At 46.4% G+C, this 20,339-nt stretch overlaps 1 protein-coding gene across 5 annotated transcripts in view; it reads left to right on the top strand.

The window, feature by feature from the left end:
- The window catches only part of LOC137351978 (tumor necrosis factor receptor superfamily member 5-like), a 94,237-nt gene that overhangs the window by 62,213 nt on the left and 11,685 nt on the right, over positions 1-20,339 (top strand). For all 5 annotated transcript variants that reach the window (XM_068016932.1, XM_068016930.1, XM_068016928.1 and 2 more), the window contains one exon: positions 11,526-11,619. In XM_068016932.1, coding sequence (XP_067873033.1) covers positions 11,526-11,619 — 94 coding nt within the window. The remainder of the gene's footprint in view (positions 1-11,525; positions 11,620-20,339) is intronic.

Raw genomic sequence — 20,339 nt, 5'->3', positions numbered from 1 at the left:
ACCCCCCAACAGAAGAAATTCCTCCTCATCTCCATCTTAAAAGGGAGACACCTTAATTGTGCCCCATAATTCTAGATTCCCCCACGAGAGGAAACATCCTCTCATTACTGTCAAGTCCCCTCAGAATCTTATATGTTTCAATCGGATCACCTCTCATTCTTCTAAACTCCAAAGAGTGTAGGCCCAACTTGCCAGATCTTTCCTCATAAGACAATCCCCTCATCCCAGGAATCAGCCTAATGAACCTTCTCTGAACTGCTTCCAATGCAAGTATATCCCTCCTTAGATAAGGAGACCAAAACTGTACGCAGAACTCTAGGTGCGGTCTCACCAATACCCTGTACAGTTGTAGCAAGATTTCTCCACATTTATACTCCATCCCCCTTGCAATAACTGCCAATATTCCATTTGCTTTTCTAATTACTTGCTGTACCTGCATGCTAACTTTTTGTGATTCATGTGTATTATTATTATTATTCAGTTTATCGTGTCTCTCAGAACTGATTCCAATAATTTGCCCACTACTGAGGTTAGACTGACTAATTATTTGGTCTATCCCTCGCTCCTTTTAAAACATTATAATATAATGTAATGTGAATAAGTGTGAAGTTATCCACGTTGGTAGAAAAAACAGAAAGACAGCATATTTCCCAAATGGTGAGGGGTTGGGAAGTGTTGATGTCCAAAGGGACCTGGGTTCAAGAGTCACTAAAAGCTAGCATACAGGTACAGCAAACAATTTGGAAGGCATGGTATGTTGGCCTTCATCGCGAGGGGATTTGAGCACAGGAGTAAAAATGTCTTGCTGCAGTTGTATAGAGCCTTGGTGAGACTGCACCTGGAGTATTGCGTACAGTTTTGGTTTCCTTATCAACTTGCCATAGAGGGAGCACAACAGAGATTCACCAGATTAATCCCTGGGATGGTGGACATGTTAGTCATGTGACCAAACTGGCCTGACCGGGTCTTCTGTGTACTGGAGAAGCAGGGACTGGGTCCTTTGTTCCAACACTGTCTGCCAGTATGCAAAAAAGGTCTTTCTGACGAGGGGCCTGGCAATTCCTTGTGATAGGCCCTCTTTTCTTCCCAGCAGCAATTTTAAGTTTTAATGTTCATGTGGCAAAATAATGTGTGCCTCATTCCGGGCAGGTGGGGGCCTGCATGACACTTCGCTGCCCCCTGACCATGTACACAAAAGGCCACACAGGTAAGTTAAATAAGCGACTATGGCACAGACTCTAGGCCTGGAACTGGAAGCTAAAACAAAATGTAGTTTGTGCAGCTGGAAGTAGTTTGAAAGTAAACGAGTGGTTAAAAATAAGGAATTCAGCTGATCTAAAGGGCAGGAAGCATTTTTCCCCGTGTTTCCGAGGAAAAGTGTGAGATTGAGCTAAGTAAGTGGAATTTGCTTTGACAGTTACTCTGTATGTATACTTGTCAACTGTGAAATAAGGCAGCTTAATGATTTGTATTCAGCCTTGACTTACCATGGGCTGAATTTTTCCACTACAGAAGTCCCACTGCCGAGACCACAAGTGGGTGTCAACCCTGAGCCAGGGATCGGCATTTTACTGGCAATGGCCAATGAACCCAGGACTGCGCTCAAATTGAGGACCGAGGCCCACCTCCTAGACGTGCCGGCCCAATCAGAGGGCCGGCAGCCTCAGCTGCGCGCGCCACCATTACAGGTTGCCACTGCTGATCATAAGAAATAGGAGCAGGAGTAGGCCATTCAGCCCCTCGAGCCAGCTGCACCACTCAATAAGTTCATGGCTGATCTGATTGTGGCCTTAACTCCACTTTCCTGCATGCCCCCCCATAACCCTTGACTCTCTTGTAGATCAAAAATCTGTCTAACTGAGCCTTCAATATATTCAGTGACGCAGCCTCCACTGCTCTCTGGGTAAGAGAATTTCAAAGATTAACGACCCTCTGAGAGAAGAAATTCTTCCTAGTCTCCATCTTAAAGAGGGATCCCTTATTTTGCAACAATGCCCCCTAGTTCTAGATTTCCCCACAGAGCGGAACCTCAGAATCTACCCTGTCAAGTCCCCTCAGAATCCTATATGGTTCAATAAGATCACCTCTCATCCTTCTAAACTCCAATGACTATTGGCCCAACCTGCTAAATCTTTCCACATAAGACAATTCCTTCATCCCAGGAATTAGCCTAGTGAAGCTTCTCTGAACTGCTTCCAATACAAGTATATCCCTCCTTAAGTAAGGAGACCAAAACTACACAGTACTCTAGGCGCGGGCTCACCAATGCCCTGTACAGTTTCAGCAAGACTTCTCTACTTTTATACTCCATCCCCCTTGCAATGAATGCCAACATTCCATTTTCCTTCCTAATTACTTGCTATACCTGCATGCTAACTTTTTGTGATTCATGTACAAGGACACCCAGATCCCTGTACTGCAGCACCCTGCAGTCTCTCTCCATTTAAATAACAAAGTGACTCCTGACAACACAGCCCAGCGCCGACATCATCAGAGCGCTCCCAGCTTCATACATGTGCAGAACAGACCCTTGCTGTCAGCATGGTGCTGCGCATGCACAACCTACATCAGCACCCGGCTTGCCAGGACTAATTTGCGCGTGTGCGTGAAAACAGCATCACGTACTGCAACATCTGCTGCTCGTTCCCCGCCTTGTCACTTTTCCTCCGTCGGCCACTCGCTCCCCGCTTTACCCACCACCCCCCCCCCCCCCCCCCCCGCCACCTACCTGTGGGCCACTCGCTCCCTGCCTCACCACTTCTCACTCTCGGCCGCTCACTCCCCGCTTCACCCCCTTACCTCCCACCCCTGCTCTGCCTCTGCTTCCTCGCTCCCTCCCACTTCTGCCCCCTGCTTCCTGCCGCTTCTGCTCCCCGCTCCCTTTCGTGATCGCCACCTTTATTCCCCGCACGGGGAAAGTGGGGGAGAGAGAGAGTGACAAGATAGGCAGGGGTGAGGCTGGAGACTGCAAGTGGGATGGAGTGGGGAGCAGAAGCGGGAGGGACCGAGGAGCAGAGGCAGAGCAGATGGGATGAAGCGGCAAGGCTGGGAGCAAGTGGCCCACAGGTGGGGGCTGGGGGTGGGGAAGCAGGGAGCGGGTGGCCGAGGGGGCAGAAGTGGCGAGGTATGGAGTAAGTGGCGAGCAGATGGCCATGGGAGGCAGCGGCAAAGAGAAGTGCAATGGCAGGAGGGAGCAGGGTACTGTTGGGGGTGGGATGGAGACGGTGATTGCAGCCACTGTGGGCATTTGGGTTTCATTTGTTTTTGTTTTTGTGATAAATTGAGTAGCACCATTTTCATTACTGGCAGCTGCCTAAAACGTCACAGACAGTGACGTTTCAGTGCATGAGGCTGTACAGGATGTTGGTGAGGCCACCTGGAGTACTGCGTACAGTTTTGGTCCCCGTATTTAAGGGAGGATATACTAGCATTGGAGGCAGTTCAGAAAAGGTTCACTAGGCTTATTCCTGGGATGAAGGGGTTCTCTTATCAAGAACGGCTAAACAGATTAGGCCTTTACTCATTGGAGTTTAGAAGAATGAGAGATGATCTTATTGAAGCATATAAGATTCTAAGGGGGCTTGAAAGGGTAGATGTTGAGAATATGTTTCCACTAGTGGGGGAATCTCGAACGAGGGGACATAGTTACTGAATAAGGGGGCACACCTCTAAAACTGAGATGTGAAGGAATTTCTTCTCTCAGAGGGTGGTGAATGTCTGGAATTCTCTGCCTCAGAGACTTGTGGAGGCCAGATCACTAAATGTATTTAAGGAGGAGGTAGATAGATTTTTTAAATCTCGGGGAGTTGAGGGTTATGCGGAGCAGGCCTGAAAGAAGAGTTGAGGCCTGGGACAGATCAGCCTTGATCTTATTGAATGGCAGGGCTGGCTTGAGGGGCTGAATGATCTATTCCTGCTCTTATTTCTTATGTTCTTATTTGTGCATGTGCAAGTACTGCACCACCTAGTGGTTTTTTTTCCAAAATATACTTTATTCATAAAAATCTGGAAAAAATACATTACAAAACAGTTCAAAACAACACCAAGTCGACAATACAAAGAGTGCAAAGGAGATCAGTTTCCTTCAATACAAGAGTGAGTTGCCTCACAACCCTTCTATTTCATTTTACATGCCATGTACATTTTGCAGCAAACCCATATTTTCTGGATACAGCCCGAGGGGTTTTTCATGGATCCAGCCCCTCAGTTCAGCTTGGTGGGGGGACCTTACACAGTGATCTTTCCCCATTGAGCCTTTGCCGCGGCTGCCCCAAGCTTTAGTGCGTCCCTCAGCACGTAGTCCTGGACCTTGGAATGTGCCAGTCTGCAACATTCGGTCGTGGACAACTCTTTGCGCTGGAGGACCAGCAGGTTTCGGGCAGACCAAAGGGCGTCTTTCACCGAATTGATGGTCCTCCAGCAGCAGTTGATGTTTCTCTCAGTGTGCATCCCTGGGAACAGCCTGTAGTGCACAGACTCCTGTGTTACAGAGTGACTCGGGATGAACCTCGACAAAAACCACTGCATCTCTTTCCACACCTGCTTTGCAAAGACACATTCCAGAAGGAGGTGGGCAACCGTCTCTTCCCCACCACAGCCACCTCGAGGGCAGTGTGCGGAGGGTGTGAGACTCCGGGCGTGCAGGAAGGATCTGACGGGGAGGGCTCTTCTCACCACTAGCCAAGCTACATCTTGGTGCTTGTTTGAAAGTTCTGGTGATGAGGCATTCTGCCAAATGACTTTGGCAATCTGCTCGGGGAACCATCGACAGGATCCACCATCTCCTTTTCCCATAGGGCCTTGAGGACATTCCGTGCAGACCACTGCCTGATGGATTGGTGGCCAAAGGTGTTTTTCCACAGAAACTTTTCCACGACGGATAGGTGGTACAGCACGGTCCAACTGGATGGAGCGTTCCGCGGCAATGTGACCAGGCCCATCCTTCACAACACCGGGGACAGATAGAACCTCAGCATGTTGTGACACTTGCAGTTTGCGTACTGGGGATCCACACACAGCTTGATGCAGCCGCACACGAAGGTGGTCATCAGGATGAGGACGGCGTTGGGTACATTTTTCCCGCCCTTATCAAGAGGTTTGAACATCGTGTCCCTCCGGACCCGGTCCATTTTGGATCCCCATATGAAGCGGAAAATGGCTCAGGTGACCACCACGGTGCAGGAGTGGGGTATGGGCCAGACCTGTGCCACGTACAGCAACAACGTGAGCGCCTCGCGTCTGATGACCAGGTTCTTACCCACAGTGGCGAGAGATCGCTGCACCCACATGCTCAGTTTATGGTGTACCCTGGCTACTTGCTCCTTCCAGGTTTTGGTGCACGCCCCGGCTCTTTCGAACCATATCCCCAGCACCTACAGGTAGTCTGACCTGATGGTGAAGGGGACAAAAGATCGCAGCCCAGTTTCCAAAGAACATGGCCTCGCTCTTAACTTTGGCTCCCGAGGCCAGTTGGAACTGGTCGCAGATGCTCATCAGTCTGCGAACGGACAGTGGATCCGAGCAGAAGACGGCGACATCATCCATCTACAGGGGGGTTTTAACCTGAGTGCCTCCACTGCCTGGGATTGTCACCCCTTGTATGCTCGCATCCTTCCTAATGGACTCAGCAATGGATTCAATACAGCAAACAAACAAGACAGGGGTGAGAGGACAGCCCTGTCAGACTCCAGATTGGATCAGGAAACTTTCTGATTCCCACCCATTGATTGAGACTGCACTACTGATGTTCGTGTAGAGCAGTTTGATCCAATTGCCGATTCCCTCCCCAAACCCCATTTTGGAAAGCACGTCCATCATGTAGGTGTGCGATATCCTCTCAAAAGCCTTTTCCTGGCGCAGGCTGATGAGGCAGGTGTCCACCCTCCTGTCCCGTACATAGGCGATCATATCCCTGAGTAGCGCGAGACTATCAGAGATCTTCCTGTCGGGTACAGTGCAGGTCTGGTCAGGGTGAATCACCAACTCCAGAGCAGACTTGACTCGACTGGCTATGACTTTGGACAGAATCTTGCAGTCAACATTAAGCAGTGAGATTGGCCGCCAATTTCTGATTTCTGCCCTCTCCCCCTTCCGCTTGTAAATGAGGGTGATGATGCCTTTCCTCATGGATTCTGACATGCTGCCGGCCAGGAGCATACTCTTGTATACTTTCAGCAGGTCCGGGCCGACCCAGTCCCACAGGGCCGAATACAACTCAACCAGTAAGCCATCGTTTCCGGGAGTTTTACTTGTCTTGAAGGACTTAACAGCCTTTGTCCGCTCGTCCAGGGTTAACGCCTTGTCCAGTCTCTCCCTCATGCTGTCATCTAAGACCTCTGTGATAGATGACAGGAAGGACTGGGAGGCTCTGCTGTCTGTGTACTTCGCGTCATACAGCCGGCATAAAAGGATTTGCTGATCCTTAGTATGTCGGACTGCGAAGACGTTACCGAGCCATCCTCCTCCTTCAGGCTGCTGATCACAGAGCTCTCTGTGTGTACCTTTTGGAAGAAGTAACGCAAGCTCAATGGAGCGGACTCTGGACTGGAAGATGATCTTGGAGGCCTCCGTGACAAAGAGCGAGGCCTGCTGGTTCTTCACCTCATGGAGGTCCTCCTTGGCCTCGACCCCCTTCGACTGCAGCCAGAGCAGATTTTGCATACTTTTCTGGAGTTGGGACATTTCTCTCTGTCTCTCTCTCGCCCTCTGAACACCTTTGAATATAAAGAACCTCTTGATGTTCTCCTTGCTCACCTCTCACCAGTGAACTGGAGACTCAAAGGGGGGTTTCACGGTTCTCCAACCTTTGTAATCCCTTTTGAGTTCCTCAACGTTCTCTGGGGTTAGCAGTGTAGCATTGAGCTTCCATGTCCCCCTGCCAACCGGCTGGTCATCCTGTAAGTGACAGTTGGCCAGTATGGGACGATGGTCGGAGAAAAACACCGGCTTGACGTCAGTGGATCTGACCGTGACAGCACGGGACACAAACAGGAAGTCAATCCTGGAGCGGGAGGACCCATCCGATCTTGACCAGGTGTATCTACGCTGCGCTCCATCTGCTGGTTTGCTGAAGACATTGTGCAGTTTGGCATCTTTTACTGTTTCTATTAGGAATCTGGACATAGCATCCAGTTTGCTGTCGTCACTGCCGGATCGTCCAGCTGCATCGATGATGCAGTTGAAGTCACCGCCTAGGATGACCGGCCTGGACGTCGCCAGCAGCACTGGGAGCTGCTGGAAGACGGTCAGCCGCTTGCTGCATTGAACCGGGGCGTACACGTTAATCAACTGGAGCAGAGCATTGTTGTACATTACATCTACTGCGAGGAGGCGACCGCCCACCACCTCCTTAACTTCGGAGATGGTGAAATTACCTCCCCACAGCAGAATACCCAGGCCGGAGGAATGGAATCATTTCCCCCGACCAGATCGATGGCCCGTGGGACCACCATCGCAACCATTGCCTGTAGGTGCTGAGGTGCGGGATTCCACACTCCTGCAGAAACAGTAGGTCAGCTTTGACCTTGGCAATTTAATGGATTTTATGCTACGCACATTAATGGAAGCAATCCTTATACCCATTTTTACGTTAGTTGTTGCTTCCCACACCATTTGACCTTGCTAGTCCCAGTCGTTCGGGATGTTCCTGCATACCCATAGTGTACACAAGCTGTTTCACGTTCGTTGGACTCAGAAACCCCTCCTGGTTTCTCATGCAGGGTTTGTTCCGCTGGGGTGACATCGGGGGCCTCTTGTAGACAGCAAGGATTGGGCTGTCCTTTGCTGTTGTTTCCTCCTCGAAAATATCATGCTCCCAGCTTCCTGGAGCTGGAGTGTGCCAGACGTGTCGTTGCTCTCGGTGTCCCGGAGCTGGGATGCGCTGGGCATGTCGCTAGGTTTGGCGCCTTGGGTTTGGGGCGCGCTGGGCCCATCACAACTTTCAGTGCCCGGGGGGCTGGGGGGCTGGGGGGCTTCACCTTCCAATTCCCTTGAGTTCTGCCACTTCTTTTGCAGGTGCCGTCGTTCCGACACATCCTCGTCCAGTGAAGAGGAGTTGCTGTAGTCTGTCTCAGACGGTAACCTCCTCTTGCCACTGGTTTGGGTGGTTGTCTGTTCCGTTTTTGGAGGTTTTTCCCTTTGTGGTTTTCCTTTGTACCACTTGCCACTGACCTGTTTGTCCATCTGCTGCCTCCTCCTCTGTTGATTCTGTCTGTGGAGGAGGGGTTTCTGGGTGCAGAGTAGGTGTTGGGTCGCTGGTTTCAGCTGCCTCCCCTTCTCCTTCTCAGGTAGGCTTTCCTCACTGCGGAGAGGGTTGCTTGTCTCCTTCCCAGCACCAGACGCATTTGTTGTTCCTTCTCCCGGCCTTTCCTTGGACCTTGACGCCTGAGCATAGCTGAGGCAACGTTTGGGGCAGGTTTTGTAGAGGTGGCCTGCCTCACTGCACAGGTTGCAACACTTACTCTGCTTACAGTCCTTGGTCTGATGGCCTTCCTTCTTGCAGTTCTTGCAGACGACTGTGCTGCAGTTAGCTGCCACGTGACCAGATTTGCCACAGGCGCGACAAACTCTGGGCTGCCCCACATAGACTAAGAAGCCTCGACTCCCCCGATAGCGAAGCTGGAGGGAGGGTGGATGATGGCTCCATTAGCATCGACCTTCAAGGTCACCTTGACCTGCCGCTTACTTGTCCAAATCCCAACCGGGTCCTTGACATCAGTGCTGCTGCCGGCCACCTCAACGGACCTGGCTAGGAAGGTGAGTACATCCATGACAGGAACATGGGGGTTGTAGAGATGAATAGACACCACCCGGTCACGTTGTGACGGCAGCGTGAAGAGCGGCTCCACTGTGAGAATGGACAGCGGCCACTGGTTTCCCTTCTCCTTGAACACCTTCAGGAACTTGATGCATCCGCCACCACCTTAAACGTCACGTCGAAATATCCACTGTTGGGGAAGTCCTGCAGGCAGACGATATCTGTAGCTTGGAATCCGCAGCAATCAATGAGGATTCTCTTGATGAAGAAGGTATGGTCGACCGGTGCACCCCCTTCCTTATCCCTCACAACCACCCGAATGGTGTTGCGTACTCCCTGGCCTGAAGCTCTAGAATTGGTTATAGCCATTTTGCTCCAGAAAATACCCAGGACAGGATCAAAGGCCACTGATCATGGTTTCTCCCCTGCCAGTGGGTTGTTTTTTTTTTCCAAAATATACTTTATTCATAAAAATCTGTAAAAATTACATTGCCAAACATTCAAAACAGCACCAAAAAATACAAACATTGCAAGGAGATCATTTTCCTTCAATACTGTCATGAGTTTCTTCACAACCCTTCCGTTTCACAATTGTCATGTCAATTACAGTTTTACATTTACAGCAATTGAGAATATTAACGATACAGTTCGAGGGGTTTCCCATGGATCCAGCCCCTCAGTCCAGCTTGGTGGGGGGACCTTACACTGTGGTCTTTCCCCATTGAGTCTTTGCTGCGGCTGCCCCAAGCTTTAGTGCGTCCCTCAGCACGTAGTCCTGGACCTTGGAATGTGCCAGTCTGCAACATTCGGTGGCGGACAACTCTTTGCGCTGGAAGACCAGCAAGTTTTGGGCAGACCAAAGGGCGTCTTTCAGTGGCGTCTCCCCTGCCAGTGGGTTGTGTTGTCAGTAAACGCAGCCTTTAAATAATCTTCATCTTTTCTATTCTTCCCTCCAAAGTGGACAACCTCACATTTTTCCACATTATACTCCATCTGGCAAATTTTTTCCCACTCACTTAACCTATCTATATCTTTTTGCAGACACTCTGTGTCCTCTTCACAACTTGCTTTCCTACCTATCTTTGTATTATCTACAAATTTAGCTACAATACACTTGGTCTCTTCATCCAAGTCATTAACATAGGTAATAAACAGTTGAGGCCCCAGCACTGATCCCTGTGGCACTCCACTAGTTACAGTTTGCCATCCTGAAAATGACTCATTTATCCCTACTCCCTGTTAGTTAACCAATCCTTTATCCATGCTAATATATCACCCCCCAACACCATGAGCTCTTATTTTGTGTAGTAACTGTTATGTGGTTCCTTATCGAATGCCTTTCAGAAATCCAAATACACTACATCTACTGGTTCCCCTTTACCCCCCTGCTTGTTACATCCTCAAAGAACTCTAATAATTTTTTCAAACACCATTTCCCTTACATAAAACCATGTTGACTCTGCCTGATTGCATTATGACTTTCTAAATGTCCTGCTACTACTTCCTTAAAGACTGCAAAATGAAGGGGAGGACGTCTCCATGGCGAGGCACCCTCGAAGAAAAGGTAAGTTTATTTTAAAGAGCTGGGGCCAGGCAGGGAGGCCCTGGCGATCGGGATTGGGAAATGGGGGGCAGTCACCTACAAGCAGCAGTGCCGTAGCCACTGGGGTGGCCATTGCTGGCGGGGGCCCTCCATCCATGAGCCATAAAGCGGCCATAAAGGAGGCACCATCTCCCCTGGGAACCCATCGCGAGGCCTCCAGGATTTACCTGCGCGTCTCCCCATGCATGGCGGGCCTTCCCAATGCGGCAAAATGCCCACAGGGGTGGGAAACGGCCCTTAATTGGGCACTTAGTGGCTCAATTGGCCTTCCGGTGGGCAGACATGCCACTGAGGTTCCCACCGCTGTTAATATCCTGTGGTGGTGGGAAGACGTCAGGGTCCCCTCCCGATGCCTTCCTCTGCCATATTACCGGCCTTCCCGCCTCCTGGTCCATCTCCAAAGGGCTGGTAAAATCCAACCCCATGTCTTTCAGTTGCCTTTGAAAAGAGTACAGAAGCACATCTAAGGCCTTCAAAAGACAATATTCAGCTCAGATCATAGTGGGATCCTATTGTTGGACCTCTGGGCTACGCTATGATCCAGTTAGCTTTTGGGCATTACTGGCACACACATAAACATAAGACACTTGGGCTGCTTAGGGAAGTGGTCAGTAATCATGCCACTGCTTATGAAGTCCACTGATCTGTCTTGGGCCTCTGCAACCAATCCTACTCATTAGTTGCCTGAGTCGCTTCTCATTACTCTTTCAATTAGGAGAGCAGTAGCAGAGCACCACAGGAAGTAACATGCAGCTTGCAAGGAAAATATGCAACTGCAAACCACAGTACTCGATACACAAAGAAAGTGCAGCCTCCTCTGCCCCAGACTCTCCCCCAACTCCTCACATGACCCTCTCGAAATCCCCTCCCTGTCACCTACCTAGAAGCCAGCGGGTGGCTTAGGGCTGCCTGATCTTAGGGTGGGAAGTGAGCCCATGGCATTTAGGTGAGGTCTGTGGGCTAATGTCACTGAAGGTCTGCTGATGGTTCTGGGAGGTAAATGAACTCACCAGAGACGTTTCCTATTGCATACCAGCTCCAAGTTAAAATCTCCCCCATATTGACAGTTGTGAACTTCATTCACACATCTCACTGGTGCAAACTTGTTGAAAATATAAAATTACTTGATTTTTCTGAAACTTGTAACATTGCTACACCTACTTTCAGAAAATATGACATCAGATGTTGTCTGTGAGGAGTGTCCTGATGGAACATTTTCAGATAAGCATTCAATTTCACAAGTATGCACGGGAATTACTAAGTGAGTACTTCAAAAATAATCCAGAATAAATTTTAATATCAATTGATTACTGTGTAATTGACTGTCATTTTTAAATGTTTTTAAAAGTGAATTTGTTGTAAAAAAAAATTATATTTCAGGTCTTTCTAATCTAATTGAATCAATCTTTCATGTTACATGAATTTCAGTTTCTTGTTTCATTTTTTTCCCCCTTTCCCTCTGCTGAAGACACTGAATTTCAGCTTATTGGATAAACTGACAAAGACTGCCATAATTTTAGCAAGCTGGGCTCCGGTTATGTCTTCCCCAGTGTATAGTTTTTGAATAAGACTCAATACTATGGGAGTGCCAGCAAAATAATGCATAAATGGTTCATCTATCTAGTATTCCCAAGTGTGCAGTCAGTCACCCCAGACTGTTCTTTGCTATCTGACCCCGAAAAAAAATTCAAGCTTACTAAGTTTTGCATCCCCTTCCAGAAGTTTTTAAACGTGATATTGCAAAAAAAAAAGAACTTTTTATACGAGTGATGGAACAGTGCAGCTCAAGTTCTGACAACTTTCATGTCCCACTGCTAATTTAAATGTACAACCAAGGCTAATATGGGATTTCACAAAGACAGTTGATCAAATTGTGGAATGCAAATTGGTAAAACAAATCCTGGAATCTCAAGTAACGAAAATAGAATTTCACTCAGTCACTGTAAATCATTGGCCTCAGTCAAAGATGTATTCTCGGGTTGTTTTTCAAGTTATCAGCTTTTTTAAGCTATCCAAGGAGTGTTAGCGTTCTAGTTTGGCATGTATGATTCTTTTTACTTTGTATGAAGTATGTGTGCAGTGTATACACAAAAAAGGGACCACAGAGTTATTAACACATATGCATCTGGGCTAACACTCACCAACTGTTGAAATTTAATTTGCATATATCATTGCAGTGTTAATCAGTGAAATAATTTAATCAGGATAGCTCCAACAGAGAGCATCAATGGACCATCGACATGTTTTATTGTGCAGGGATTGTTAGAAGGCTTTGCAGATGAAATTAGTTGAAGTAGTGTGGGAGGGCTACAAGCTATCCTTGGATACAATGTGGAATATAACTTGAGTTTTGATATCTATGAAAATGACTACTGTATAATCTAGTTGTTGAACAAAAATTTTAAATAAGTAATAGTTTAAGGTAAACTCTGGAATTGTTGCATCTCCGGAAGTGCAGCAGAGCCAGATTTTTGCTTGCTTCTATACTCTGATTGTGATCTCATCTCAAATCCTGGAGATGGGGTCATTTAAGTAAATGGGGCGGCACAGTGGCACAGTGGTTAGCACCGCAGCCTCACAGCTCCAGCGACCCGGGTTCAATTCTGGGTACTGTCTGTGTGGAGTTTGCAAGTTCTCCCTGTGTCTGCGTGGGTTTTCTCCGGGTGCTCCGGTTTCCTCCCACAAGCCAAAAGACTTGCAGGTTGGTAGGTAAATTGGCCATTATAAATTGCCGCTAGTATAGGTAGGTGGTAGGGAAATATAGGGACAGGTGGGGATGTTTGGTAGGAATAGGGGATTAGTGTAGGATTAGTATAAATGGGTGTTTGATGGTCGGCACAGACTCGGTGGGCCGAAGGGCCTGTTTCAGTGCTGTATTTCTAAACTAAAACTGAGTCAAGTCCTGTTTTCATTCACCGGCCACAGGTACGTATTTTTCAACTCTAGTCATTGAATTGAAGACAGGAGCTAGAAACCTGGGTGAGTATTCCCTTCCTTAAAACTCAGGGAGCAGGCCAACTGTTGCCCTTATTGACTTAGCATTAACCAAGAATTAAACTAGCAACCTTCAACTTTGAAATAAAAACAGAAAATGCTGGAAATACTCAGCAGGTCAGGCAGTATCTATGGAGAGAAAAAAAGAGTTAGCGTTTACTTTTGTACCTTTAACTTTGCATAGCTAGTACCTTAATGCTACACCAAGTAATCACTTTATCCATGCTGCCTTTGGAGCAAGATTGAACATTACACTCTACATGATCCCAATTCAAATGAACCCTTTATACTACTTTCATTCCCCTTCTACCTGCTTTCTTCTTAATATTCCCACTTTTCACATCCTCTCTGCCCTCCATGGTAGTTCTACCTTCCTAATACAATGTAATTTCCAATCTGTCAAAATATTTCACAGCCAAGTGATGTTTCCAAACAATGGAGACATTTTTGAAACTGGAAATTTCTAAAAGTTTACAGATACATTGGCTGGAATTTTATGAGTCCTGTGGCATTTCCAACAGCGGAACCGGACGTTGGAGTAACTTCCGCTTCCGTCCTTTTTCCCATTTCACACGCAATTTTACATGCAAATTAACGGTGCAGCAATGGTCACAGGAGTCTCGTGCAATTATGCAGTGGGGACGAACTTTCATTGGTGGAACTCTGTGAGCCACACATCAATAAATCATTCTGTGTTGCCAGCCACAAGGATCAGCAGCCTTCAGAAGCATATGCTGATCGCGGCCACAGAATAAACTTACTCTAATTTGGACTTGGTTTACCCTCATTTTCAGTTTTCAAGCACCACCTCCTCCTCATAATTTTTTTTTGCTTGTGACCTTTCCTTCTGCCAGCCAGTACCCTGATTTTGCTCCACTGGAGCCCGATATAGACAGCACTCATCCCTCCCTTTACGCCCCTCATGACCATCTGTTTACTGTCATGCACACATCGACCCACCACCCCCTGCAACCACCCAGATCCAGCCTCAGCGTCAATAACAACCACTACACACCTTGAATGCTGCCATCCTTACTCGTCTGCTCCTCCACCCATCTGAGACCCCACCCTGTCCTACCCGAGTAACCTCCCCTCCACCTCCATGCAGCCCCCCATGCCTTCCCTACCATCACCTGAGAAGGATCACCCTTGTTGGTGCCGAGCCTGGACCCAAACATCCATTCCAGTGTTGGCCTTCCTTGTGCTGATGAGTGCAAGACATGAAACCGCTGACCTCAGAGACAGCTGCACAAAACCGACTGGTGTACACCACCTTTAAATGAACATGAATTTGGTGGCATAGGAATACCATTCACCACTAACTTAATCTAGCAGGTAGGACTTAATTTGAAATAAGTGTATGGAAATTAGTATTCATAGAATAGGAACATTGGAGCAAGAGTAAGCTATTCAGCCCATCGAGCCTGCTCCGCCATTCAATATGATCATGGCTGATCATCCACTTCAATGCTTTTTTCCCACACTATCCCCATATCCCTTTATGTCATTGGTATTTAGAAATGTCAATCTCCGCTTTAAACATACTCAATGGCTGAGCTTCCACAGTCCTCTGGGATAGAGAATTCCAAAGATTCACAACCCTCTGAGTAAAGAAATTTCTCCTCATCTCTGTCCTAAGTGGCTTCTACCTTATTTTGAATTTGTGACCCCTAGTTCTAGATTCGTCAACCAGGGGAAACATTTTACCTGCATCTACCATGTCTCTCCCTTTAAGTATTTTGTAGGTGTCAATGAGTTCACCTCTCATTTTTTGAAACTGTAGAGAATACAGGCCCAGTTTCCTCAGTCTCTCCTCATAAGACAATCCCACCATCCCAGGGATTAGTCTGGTGAACCTCTGTTCCACTCCCTCTATGGCAAATATATCCTTCCTTAGATAAGGAGACCAAAACTGTTCACAATACTTCAGGTACAGTCTCACCAAGGCTTTATACAATTGAATCAATACATCTTTACTCCTGTACTCAAATCCCGTTGCAATGAAGGCCAGCATACCAGTTGCCTTCTTAATTGCTTGCTGCACCTGCGTACTAGCTTTGAGTGACTCATGGACAAGGACACCCAGGTCTCTTTGGACATCAACACTTCCCAACCTCTCACCATTTAAGAAATACTCTGGCTTTCTGTTTTTTCTATCAAAGTGGATCACTTCACACTTATTCACATTATATTCTATCTGCCATGTTCTTGCCCATTCACTTAGCCTGTCCAAATCCCCTTGAAGCCTCCTTGCATCCTCCTCACAACTTACATTCTCTCCTAGTTTTGTGTCATCCGCAAATTTGGAAATGTCACAATTGGTCCCCATATCCAAATCATTTATATAGGTTGTGAGCAGCTCTGGCCCCAGCACTGATCCTTGCGGTACCCCACTAGTAACAGTCTGCCATCCCGAGAATGGCCCATTTATTCCTACTCTCTGCTTTCTGTCCATTAACCAATTCTCAATCCATTGCAGTATATTATCTCCAATCCCATGTGTTCTAATTTTGTTTACTAACCTCCTGTGTGGGACCTTATCAAAAGCCTTCTGAAAATCCAAATACACCACATCCACTGACTCTCCTGTATCTATGCTACAAGTAACATTCTCAAAAAACTCTTAACAGGTTTGTCAAACCTGATTTCCCTTTCACAAATCCATATTGACTCTACCCCATCGTATCATTTTCCCTACTACTGACATCAAATTAACAGGTCTGTAGTTCTCTGTTTTCTCTCTCACTCCCTTCTTAAATAGTGGGGTTACATTTGCTACTTTCCAGTCTGCAGGAACTTTTCCAGAATCTATAGAATTTTGAAAGATAACCACCAATGCATCTACTATCTCTATAGCCTCCTCCTTCAGTACTCTGGGATGTAGCTCATCTGGTCCATGGAATTTATCATCTTTCAAACCAATTAATTTTTTGAGTACTACCTCTTTATTGATACTAATTACTTTCAGTTCCTCATTTTTACAAGTCCCTTGGTTCCTTAGTATTACTGGGTGATTTTCTGTGTCTTCCTCCATGAAAACAGACACAAAGTAATTGTTTAGTCTCTCTGCCATTTCCTCATTCTCCACCACAAACTCTGCTGTCTCCACCTGCAATAGACCCACATTCGTCCTTGTTAATAGTTTCCTTTTCACATACCTAAAGAAGCTTTTACAGTCCGCTGTTATGTTTCTAGCTAGCTTAGCTTCATAATCGCTTTTCCCTTTCTTTATCTGTTTCTTGGTCTTCCTTTGTTGGGCTCTAAATTGCTCCCAATCCTCTGTCTTACCACTTTTTTTTGGCAACTTTATAAGCCACTTCCTTTGACCTAATGCAATCCTTAACTTCTTTTGTTAGCCACGGTTGATTCACCTTCCCTGTTGGGTTTTTGTGACTTAGAGGAATATATATTTGTTGTAGACCATGTAATACTTCTTTAAATACTAGCCATTGCCTGTCTACTGTCAAATCTTTTAATGTATTTTCCCAATCCACCAGAGCCAACTTGCCCCTCATACCTTCATAGATTCCTTTGTTCAGATTTAGGACCCTCGTTTCAGAATAAACTATATCACTTTCAAACTTAATGTAGAATTCTATCATATTGTGGTCACTATTTCCTAATGGCTCCTTTACAGCAAGGTTATTAATGAGCCCTTTCTCATTGCATAATACTAAATCTAAAATAGCCCAATCCCTAGTTGGTTCTTCAACGTGCTACTCCAGAAACCCATCTCGTATACACTCCAGAAATTCATCCTCCACAGCATTCGTGCTAATTAGGTTTACCCAATCCATATGTAAATTGAAGTTGCCCATTATTACTGTATCACTCATGTTACATGCAGCTCTAATTTCCTGATTTATACCATGCCCAACATTACCACTACAGTTTGATGCCGATAAACAACTCCCATCAATGTTTGCTGCCCCTTGCTATTTCTCCACTCAAACTGATTCTACATCTTGCTCCTTCAGTCCTCTCTCACGTATATACTGATCTCGTCCCTTATTAATAGTGCTAGCCCACCTCATTTTCCCCTCCGCCGATCCCTCCTAAATGACAAATATCCCTGAATATTCAGTTCCTAGTCCTGGTCACCCTGTAAGCAAGTTTCCAATATGGCAATTAAATCGTACCCATTTACCTCTATTTGTGCTTTCAAATCATCTACCTTGGTTGCAAATGCTGCGTGCAGTCAGACAAAGTGTCCGTAACTTTGAATTAACATTATTCTTCATTCCGATCCTATTTGATGTTTGCCTTCGTCTCATCTGCCTTTCAATTTTGCTTACTACTCCTCTACTGCCTGTACCAGTTTTGCTACCCTCCAATCCGAGCTCCCTCTTAGGTTCCCAACCCCCGACAATTTAGTTTAAACTCTCCCCAACAGCACTAGCAAATCTCCCTGCAAGGATGTTAGTTCTGGTCCTGCTGAGGTGCAACCCGTCCATCTTGTTCTGGTCCCATCCACTCCAGAACAGATCCCAATGCCTCAGAAATCTGATGCCCTCCCTCCTGCACCAATTCTCCAGCCGCATGTTAAATCGCTTAATTCTAATATTCCTGTGCTCACTAGCATGTGGCCTTGGGAGGAATCCTGTCAAGGAGCTTACAGAATAAGATAAGGCAGAAAAGGAAAGCTTATATCTGACACCGAGAACTCAATACTACAGTAAGCCGAGAGGAGTACAGAAAGTGGAGGGGTGAAATCAAAAAGAAAATTAGGAAAGCAAAGAGAGGACATGAAAGAATACTGGCAAGCAAAATAAAGGTGAACCCATAGATGTTTTATCAATACATTAAGAGTAAGAGGATAACTAAGGAGACAGTAGGGCCCATAAAAGACCAAAAGGTAACTTATGTGTAGGGATGTAAGATGTTGGTATTGTTCTTAATGAATACTTTGTGTCTGTCTTCACAAAAGAGGGGGATGATGCAGATATTCTGGTTATGGAAAATGGGTGTGAAGTATTGGATGTGATAAACATATGGAGCGAGGAAGTTTTAATGGGATTAGCATCCTTGAAAGTTGATAAATCACCAGGGCTGGATGAAATGTATCCCAGGCTGTCAAAAGAAGCAAGCGAGGACATAGTGGAAGGTCTGACCATCATTTTCCAGTCCTCACTGGATACAGGTGTGATGCCAGAGGATTGGAGAACTGCAAATGTTGTACCTCTGTTTAAAAAGGGTGCGAGGGATAGACCGAATAATTACAGGCCAGTCAGTCTAACCTCAGTAGCTGGTAAGTTATTGGAATCTATTCTGAGAAAAAGGATAAATTGTCACTTAGAAAGGCACAGGTTAATCAAGGATAGTCAGCATAGATTTGTTAAGGGAAGATCTTGTTTCACCTACTTGGTCGAATTTTTTTGACGAAGTAACAAAGAAGAGCGGCACAGTGGTTAGCACCGCAGCCTCACAGCTCCAGCGGCCCGGGTTCTGTACTGGGTATTTCCTGTGTGGAGTTTGGAAGTTCTCCCTGTGACCGCGTGGGTTCCTCCGGGTGCTCTGGTTTCTTCCCACATGCCAAAGACTTGCGGGTTGATAGGTAAATTGGCCATTATAAATTGCCCCTAGTGTAGGTAGGTGGTAGGAGAATTGAAGGAAGATGGGGTTAGGAGAGGGAAATTGGGATTAATGTAGGATTAGTATAAATGGGTGGTTGATGGTAGGCGTGGACTCGGTGGGCCGAAGGGCCTGTTTCGGTGCTGAATCTCTCTATGATTCTATAAGATTGATGAGGGTAGTGCAGTTGATGTGGTCTACATGAATTTTAGCAAGGATTTTGACAAGGTGCCACAGGGCGGACTAGTTAAAAAAAAATAAAATCCCATGGGATCAAGGGAAATGCAGCAAGGTGGATACAAAATTGGCTCAGTGGCAGGAAACAGAGGGTAATTGTTGACAGGTGTTTTTGCAACTGGAGAGCTGTTTCCAGTGGCATTCCGCAGGGCTCAGTATTGGGTCCCCTGCTTTTTGTGGTGTATATTAACGATTTGGACATAAATGTAGGGGCATGATCAAGAAGTTTGTAGACAACACAAAGATTGGCCGTGTGGTAGATAGCGAGGAGGATAGCTGTAGCTGCAGGAAGATATTGATGGTCTGGTCAGATGGGCAGAGAAGAGGCAAATGGAATTCAACCTGGAGAAGTGTGAGGTGATGCATTTGGGGAGGTCAAAAAAGGCAAAAGAATACACGATTAATGGAAAAACACTGAGAGGTGTAGAGGAAGTGAGGGACCTTGAAGTGAATATCCACAGATCTCTGAAGGTAGCAGGACAGGCCGATAAAGTGGTTGAGAAAGCATATGAAATCCTTTCCTTTATTAGCTGAGGTATAGAGTATAAGAGCAGGGAGGTTATGCTAGAAACAAAAACAAGAAATGCTGGAGTCACTCAGCAGGTCTGGCAGCATCTGTGGAAAGAGAAGCAGAGTTAATGTTTCGGGTCAGTGACCCTAGGGTCACTGAGTGACTCCAGCATTTCTTGTTTTTGTTTCAGATTTCCAGCATCCGCAGTATTTTGCTTTTATTTTAGAGGTTATGCTAGAACTGTATAACTCATTGGTTAGGCCACAACTTGAGTATTGTGTGCAGTTCTGGTCACCTCATTACAGAAAAGATGTAATTGCAGTAGAGAGGCTACAGAGGAGATTTACATGTTGCCAGGACTGGAAAAATGCAGCTATGAGGAAAGACTGAATAGGCTGGGGTTGTTCTCCTTGGAACAGAGAAGGCTGAGGGGAGATCTGATTGAAATGTACAATATTTTGAGGGGCCTGGATAGAGTAGATGTGAAGGGCCTATTTACCTCAGCAGAGAGGTCAGTGACTAGGGGGCATAGATTTAAAGTGATTGGTAGAAAACTTAGAGGGGAGATGAGGAAAGATTTTTTCACCCAGAGGGTGGTGGGGGTTTGAGGCAGAAACCCTCAACTCATTCAAAAGGAGACTGGATATGCACCTCAAGTGCCATAATCT

Source organism: Heterodontus francisci, chromosome 37, assembly GCF_036365525.1.
Source record: "Heterodontus francisci isolate sHetFra1 chromosome 37, sHetFra1.hap1, whole genome shotgun sequence".
NCBI classification, from domain to species: domain Eukaryota; kingdom Metazoa; phylum Chordata; class Chondrichthyes; order Heterodontiformes; family Heterodontidae; genus Heterodontus; species Heterodontus francisci.
The sequence above is the reverse complement of the archived record's forward strand: the minus strand, read 5'-3'. Positions and strand labels throughout refer to the sequence as shown.